Source organism: Tupaia chinensis, unplaced genomic scaffold (assembly GCF_000334495.1).
Source record: "Tupaia chinensis unplaced genomic scaffold, TupChi_1.0 Scaffold000085_1, whole genome shotgun sequence".
Taxonomy (NCBI): Eukaryota; Metazoa; Chordata; class Mammalia; order Scandentia; family Tupaiidae; genus Tupaia; species Tupaia belangeri.
The window spans coordinates 1737540-1745890 of NW_006159547.1; the positions used below are offsets into that span (position 1 = coordinate 1737540).

The following is an 8351-nucleotide window of genomic DNA, read 5'->3' on the forward strand; positions in this document are numbered from 1 at the left end:
ATTGTGATTGATGTGACATGTGTCCTTCTGTTACTTTCTTAGGGCGGCTGCTCATTACTAGCTAACTGACTACCAGAATCCCACACTGTCTCTGGTGTCCTAACATTCTTTATCAAAGTTACAAAAACACAGTTCTGTTCTCTGCCCTTAGACACTCCAAGATATGCTGCAGGAGAAGTTCATTCAATAGACATTCCACAGATAGGACTGGCCAGCCCTGGGGTCAGGGCAAGGACAGGAGTCTTTGGTGAGGTTGAAATTCCCTTGAACACTGCACTGAGGGCATTAGAGATCTGCGCTGGCTGCTTCTTTACATTTCAGTTATGCAATGGTGGGAGAGTGTTGTCAATCTTCCTACCAGCCACCCATTTTGAACATGGAACATCATTCATCTTGTCAGTGAAAAATATTCTCTAACGTGCTCTATCCTGACTAACAAACTTTCTGATGTCAATTTCCATAACCATATCTAAAGTTCTAAGACCACCTTTGGCATGTGAATTCCTGATTAGAGTACTTCAGTAGTAACTGCTTCCAGGATATGGATTAGAGTTCATTTGTACACACTGTTGTACAAATGAAGCTTCCTGTATCAAGTTACAGTATTATCACACAGACAATAGAAGAGTGACATGTTTGGTTGATAAATATTATATTCCTTCACTCTTTCTGACTCCTTTAATTTTATACAACCCCACCCCCACCAACAGTCCCAATAAAATAAAGTGGCTAGTGACTCAGGGAGCATAAATGTTTATAGAACCCAATCAGAAGGGGTAGAATGGGAATTCTACATTATTTCTCCCCCAGAAATAAAAGCTCAGCACTTCTCTAAATAGATATGTGTGAGCCATATAACAAGGATAGGCTTTTTATCCACATAATATATATGACAATCTCTAGGTACACAAAGTGTTACCTTCTACAAGGGACATTAGGGGAACGTGCTGGGATGGAAGGCATAGTCCATGTTGCAATGATAACCATAATCAAGCTGTAGTTACCAATGTTCCTTTAGTCTTTTATCTACGAATGGGTTTGTCAGGTGTTCCATGTCTCGTATGTGAGAAGGATAGGAAATGGTGGGCTGATATGGAGAGAATCAAGGGAAAAGAAGAAGCAAAACATTTAATAGACCCAAAAATGGAAAATCATGTGTTGATAATAATGTGTATGGTAGTATCTTTGGACTAATATATGGAGTATCCAAACTGGGAAAATTCGTTTTGCATGCTGCCAAAATGTATAATGATTAAATGTTTAAGAGTAAGAAAATAAAGAAACAAACAAACAAAAAATGAGGCCAGCAGGTGGTGTGGTGATTAAGATGATAGACTGCAATAGGGTCGACTACAGTTCGAGTCCCAGACCTGGTGGCTTGCTTTCTCACTCTCACTCTCTCTCTTTGACTCGGTCTCTGGTGAGCTCGTGTGCCCTTTAGCAAACGTAATAATAAAAAATATTTTAAATAAATGATTCTTTAGAAAAAAAATCCTGAAATTTCACCATTTTGGGATAAGCACTAAAACCAAATCTCTCTTATCACACACACATACTTATAAAGATTGTGGTAAAGACTCAGAGTAAAAAGTGAAAAATGCATAGTGAAGCCATAAGCCTTCTATGAAGCGGAGTTTTGTGTTTGCTTTCAAATAAAGTTCCTGTGGTTCTGCGGCAAACCATGTCTGTGAGCCTTCTCTGCAGAAATGTAGCATGAATCAAGAAGTTTGAGTGCTGTGGCTGTGAGGAGCTAACCTGCTCTACAGAATCATGTCAAAATAATCTCTGGGATAGGAGGCTTTCCCTCTTGCTGATTATTGTCAGGAAAATGGAAAAAATATTAATTCATTTTACTATTAGATAAAATCATTTATTCTTAGAACTGGTTTATGCACATCAAGGGTTGCTCTAGCAACCACAGGATGTCACTGAACGTGCGTCTTAAGCAGTCTCGCTTTTCTTGTTCTTGTGTTCAAAATCCAGACAATCTAGATCACAGAGAATCAAGAAAAAATAGAAATGAACCCCTGTGCGCGGTTACCACTTCAAACTAGAGAAGGTCTTGCTGTTGATAGTCACTACATCGATCGAAAAGTTGCCTCTGAGCCCCAGACAAGATGTTTATCCTAGAAATTAAGCGGTCTGAACAAAATTTGAAATTATATGAGTATTTTGTAAAGTTATGTCTGTGTGGCAGCAATAATTCTGATAATATTATGTAATATTTCATTTCCATTAGAGATATCTCCTCCACTGTATTGTATTTTTCATATCTAACAATTTTCTAAAATACATTTTCTAAACCATACCATACCTGACCCATTGCCTAAATTTTCTAATAACTTCCTATCGCCTTGATAATAAAATCCAAATACTTGGGAAAATCCAGAAGTCATCCCTGATCTAACACACTTTTTTCTCCCCCACTATGATGAAAGTACCATTTAGATTCTGAATTCCATGAAACCAGATATATTTCCTACGGCCAGAATCAATACTTGAAATTGTATCTACAGAGAGAGACACGTGCCCTGGCTCACTCACTGTTCTTGCCATGGCACCATGTGTGCAACAACTTTACATTGAGTTATGCAGTTCCTATACCCCAATTTCTTTTTTTTTTTGGAGAGGATTTTTTTTTTTTTTTTTTTTTTTATCTCTACACATGTGCTTGCCAGACAGAGAGACAGAGACAGAGAGATAGAAAGTGAGAAATCACCCCCCCAGGGAGGATGGCCACGCCCCAATCCCTTTTCCTCCTTTCCTCCATTCTCCTCTCGGGATCTTGGGTGCGCACACACATGCGCCCGGCGTGAGTCTTAATCCACTGGGTCCGGGACGCAAACCACAGTCGACTACATGGGAGTTCAGCGACATAGCCATTATGCTAACTGCTGGTCCCTCCACTCATCTCTTCATTTCTCTCTCTCTCTCTCTTTTTCAATTTCATGTGGCCAGAGAGGTGGGGGGTGTGGGAGAGTAGAGTGAGAAAGCACTTCCTGGAAGGATGGCCATGCAGCAATTTCTCCTTCATTACCCTTTCAGTATTTTGAGTGTGTTTTCCCAGCTGCTAGGTTTGGAACACAGGCCACAGAGTTGGCCAGGTGGGATCCAGCGCCTTAACTGTTGCAGAAAACAGACCCCCCAGAGAAACCAAGCGCCACTCAGAGAAGAGGACATTTTTTGTTTCAAGTGCTGCTCTGCCCCTTGTTGAGCCAGAGGACATTTTTTGTTTCAAGTGCTGCTCTGTTCCTTGTTGAGCTTCATGGTCTCTGCAGACCCAAAGGAGTTTGTATGCCTAAGTCTGGGGCCCCGACTTCGTGAAGTTTCAGGTGTTAGATAGTGAGGAGTCACGGATGTTGCAAGCAAAGGAAACCAGAAGAGTCACAAAACAGGTTTGTAATATTTCCAAGTTCCTATAGAAACTGGCAAGCAGGCCATTTACAAAAGTGAAACAGAAATACTTCCTGTTTTCAAGCAGTTTTTCGCAAACAAGATCCATATTATAACCACCACACCACCAGCTGGCCCTCTCCAGCTCTTTTCATCCTGACCAACACCTACCTGATTGTAGCCTCAGCAAAGAACTCACCCTGCCGTGTGTAGGAGCCATCTCTCCTCTTTCCAGAATGGGGTAAGCAACTTCTTTGATGAGTCCATACTTCTCTGTGCTTTTTTTCAAACCAGATTTCCAAGAGCCCATGTTACAACCACCATTGTCTCCACCACCGCACAGCTCTTGCCATTCTTAGCTCCTAGAGGGCAGTGACTATGTTACTAAGATGAATACATAGAGCAAGAGTTTTCACATGTGTCAAATGAAGATAATAGCTCGTTCATTGCTCCTCCTACACTTGTATGATTAAGGAAGTAGAAAAGGTCCATTAACTGCATTCAGTAGGCAACTGAGGCTTAGAGTTTGGTAACTTCTTCACAGTCTTACGGCTAGTTAGGGGCAGAATTTGAACTAAAATCTGAATTTGAGACGAGTGCATGTTCTACTGTTCTCTCTCTGCTTCCTCTTTCTTGCATATTCCAGGTACACGTGCGTATGTGTGCCAAACACACGTACACATTTCTATCATTGTGAATTAATTCTAGGTCAAGTTATGCTGGTAACCAGATATTTCAACTGCTGTGTACTCACATGACTAAAAAAAAAAACAGGTTTTAAAAGTATTTTGCAAGGCATTTATAAAAGAAAGAGCTGTTTTTATTTCATCACCACCACCTTCATAAAAGTTGGAGACTGTTGTTTCTGGATGCTTCAGAATTTCCTTTGGAAATACAATCCAACTCAAAAGCAACTCTGACTCAGCTTCGTAAAAATCTGTGTTGTAATAGGTGCTGTGTCACTGAGCACTGAAAAGACAGGGTTAAGAGGGCAAAATGGAGTGCAAACCATATATGGAGATACTTATTTCTTAAAACTTGTGATGAACTCATCTGCTTTCTGCTTTTTCAAAGCTGAAGTCGGCTCTGGTGCGTAAGGCTGCCGGCTGAGAACTCTGAGAGGCAGGCACACCCTTGAATCTGCAATGGCTCTGTTTGGCAGCCTCAAGGATCTGAACGTTCAAGTCACGCTTGCTGCAACAGCCTGGATGTTTTCTTTAGTCTCCAGTTATTCATATACAGCAAATACTTTGCCAGATATTGAAAATGAAGATTTCATCAAGGACTGTGTTTGGATTCATAACAAGTTGCGATCTGAGGTATATCCAACGGCCAGTGATATGCTATACATGGTAAGGGAAATAGCAATGTTTGTGGCATTGTCAGTCTAAAACAGCTAATGTGTATTGACAGTGGGGTAATTCTTGGTAATCCCAAATGATTTTTTTTTAATTGTGATGAGTGTGTTCAGTAAACTCATAATCTGTGATCAAAACACATCCAGTTCAGCTCTCTCTACTCAACTCTCTTATGAGCAAACTCCGCAAGCACATTTTATTTCTCTTTTTCAACACTTTCTTTTCTTGGGTTGCTGAAAGCGTCCACTTCCCTTATTTTCTTCCCTGTTAATTTAATTGTCAAGGTTCTTTTTTGTTGTTTTTAGTTCTTCTTGTCTCTAAGTTTACTTTTTTCTTTATTGCCTGCAGAGTACCCAACATGAAGGCAGCATGGCATTAAAGAAAAAAATGAAATTTGGGGGAACCAGCAGTTAGCGTAATGGCTATGTCGCTGGACTCCCACGTAGTTGACCGCAGTTCACGTCCTGGACCCGGTGGCTTAAAACTCACACCAGGCACGTGTGCGTACATGCCCAAGATCCCGAGAGGAGAATGGAGAAGGGATTGCGGCATGACCATCCCCCCTGGGGGGTGATTTCTCGCTTTCTGTCTCTATGTCTCTCTCTGTCTGTCTGGCAAGCGCGTGCACCCTATAGCGAAAACCTCTACAAAAAAAAATGAAATTTTGATTCAGTGAGGGTTGGGTTTGAATCCCCAATCTGTGGCTTTGAGCTGGTTTTTAACGTTTCTAAACTTCTTCATCCATGGTGCATGGTCTTTAGTAGTTAATAAGTTTTAAAAAATATGTTCAGCCTCAATGCTGTGTACTGCTAAGACACTGGTACTCAAGGCTAGGGCCACATGGGAGGCCTGGATTTGGTTCCTGACCCAGCCTAAACAGGCTGGATTCTGTGGCATGCATCTGAAGTCCTAGCTCAGAGGGAGGCTGGAATGAGAGGACTGTGTCATGATGAGACCCTGTCAAAAAATTTAAAACAACAACAAAAACATATACACACACACACACACACACACACACACACACACACACACACGCAGACACATTATATATATATAATATACACACATACAATGTATATACTATATATATACACACACACATATGGCCAGCAGGTGGCATGAAGGTTAAAATGCTGGATCGCATTTGGCTGACTCTATAGTTTGAGTCCTGGACCCAACAGTTTGAAAATCATGCCAGGCACATGTGCATTCATGTCTAAAATCCTGAAAGGGAGTGGAGGAAAAGGGACTGCAACATGGCCATCCCCCTGGGGATGATTTCTCACTTTCTCTCTTTCTCTGGCATGCACACACGCCGCATAGCAAAAACAAACTATATATATATATATATATATCTCCTTTCTTCCCCACCCAAAAAAAGAATAATCTTATAAAATCAAGAGACACTGCACGCTCACGTCTGATAATGGTTCAAGTCTCAAACCTGGGAGCAGCCTGCTTTCTCACTTTATCTCTCCTGTCTGTCTCTCTCTCTCTCTCTCTCTCTCTCTTTCTCTGGTCAAATTGAAATGCATAATTAATAAAGTTAAATAAAATAATTAATTAAAAAAAAAGAAAGAAATATTAGTCCGTCTTCCTCACTTAGATTCTAACTTCCATGAAACTAGATGATCACATTTCTATCCCTGTCAATGCTTGAAGTGTGTATTTGTAGAGGACCCAAGTACAGTGGTTCTTCTTCTTTCCTTGTCATCACACCTCATTTCCCTTCTAGCACCCCCTCTGCTCACTCTACATACATTGTCAAGCAACAGGTTCCACTGTTAAGCCTCTCTATTGTTTAATCTTTATTTTTGCAGACTTGGGACCCAGAGCTATCCCGAATTTCAAAAGCATGGGCAAAAAATTGTAAGTTTGGACATAATCCGCGACTGGGCCCACCCCACAAGCTGCACCCGAACTTCACTTCCCTGGGAGAAAACATCTGGACAGGGTCTCTGTCCTTGTTTTCCGTGTCTTCAGCCATCATAAATTGGTACAAAGAAATCCAGTACTATGACTTCAGGACACGGAGATGCAATAAAGTCTGTGGCCATTACACTCAGGTAAGTATCTACCTTACACTTCCTCAACACCGTCCTTTCTAGGGTGAGGAGAAAATTAGAATGTGATGTTTTACAGAGTAAGCTTATACTAGTGCACCTGTAACTATGAGGGAGTCAGGGTTATAGCCTTACATCTAAAAATTAATAAAAGGAACACACCCCCATACTAGTGGAAACAGTGCCTGAAGAGTTTAGTTATGTGGACACAGGTGACAGCCTGGACAGTTTTGAACAGTCCTCAGGACAGCTTTTCTCCCAGGGGGCTTTATTCCATGTGTGAGTAAGGAAGGACCTTATGAACACAGGCTTTTCAGGTTCCAGCTGGCCTAAGTCCTCTGTGAAATCCGAGGTATTTGTTTTAGGACTACACGATTGGGAGAAATAAGCCTACCAGACAGAGTATGAGTAAGGACCGATGCTTGCACTCCTTCTCGTTCTTTCAAACACTGACTGAGAAGCCACACGAGAGGGAAAACAGCAGTCCCACCCACCTGGAGAGGCCAGCATGGAAATCACCCTGAGACCCTTCTCCCCACAATACATTATTATTAATCCCAATAGCCTCATTCAAAACTTTGAGTTTTTGTTTTTGTTTTGACTCAAGCCAATTTTGGTTCTCTGGCCCCCGCTTAAGTGTGCAACATGATGGAAACGAATCCCTCAGCAGCATTTTCTGTCATCTTCTCCACATGCTGCCTTCCAGCCTGACCACGATTTGTTTATGTACTTCATCTCCTGGTAGTCCCATGTCAAACCAAGAACAAAAAGTATTAACCTATATTTGACTGGTTTTAATGGACAAAAATCTGTTGAAATGAGGTGTGAGGGAAGAAAAGGACACTTTTAACAAGGCAGTTACACTGAAATATTGGTTTGTCAGAAAAGTTACAGCAGATTTTTGTTCTCCTATGCAAAAATACATCGTGACTTTTCTGTTGACCCAACAGGTGGTTTTAAAGAGAAACATGTTGTTAGAAAGAACTCTTACTGCAGCCTAGAAAACCTCTAATTTCACTGGTGTTATTCCAGGTAAACCAAGTTTGGATGACAAGTAGATGATGAAGAGAAAAGATTGATTTTAGTGAAATTTTCATCTCAAGATTATTGTATACAAAGGGGCTGTCAAGTTCTCTGTAGCATTGGTCTTTTTCTTAGAAATACAAAGTTTCAGGAGTAGCTGATAGCATAATGGTTACATTGCTGAACTCCCATATGACCAAGCCCTGGACCTGCTTGAAACTCACACTGGGCACATGTGCGTGTGTGCCCAAGACCCTAAGAAGAAAATGAGGGAAAAGGGATTACAAAATGGCCAGCCCCCCTTGGTGGGGGAAGGATTGCTAATTTTCTGTCTCTCTCTCTCTCCAGAGAGTGCACATGCCCTACAGAAAAAAATCTCTCTAAAAAGATAAAAATTTTAAAAAGAAAGAGAAAGAAAGATATAGGGAGTGAGACAGAAAAGGAGAAAAGAAGGGGTAACAGCTAATGACGCTGACCTTAGGGGCTGACCTTCTATTGGGAGAGTCCTGTGTAT

At 41.2% G+C, this 8351-nt stretch overlaps 1 protein-coding gene across 1 annotated transcript in view; it reads left to right on the plus strand.

Annotated features, from left to right (window-relative positions):
* The first annotated feature begins 3478 nt into the window (after positions 1–3478).
* The window catches only part of GLIPR1 (GLI pathogenesis related 1), a 29191-nt gene continuing 24318 nt past the window's right edge, over positions 3479–8351 (plus strand). The window contains exons 1-3 of the mRNA XM_006142848.3: positions 3479–3634; positions 4468–4745; positions 6572–6817. Coding sequence (XP_006142910.1) covers positions 4539–4745; positions 6572–6817 — 453 coding nt within the window. The 5' untranslated portion in view covers positions 3479–3634; positions 4468–4538. The remainder of the gene's footprint in view (positions 3635–4467; positions 4746–6571; positions 6818–8351) is intronic.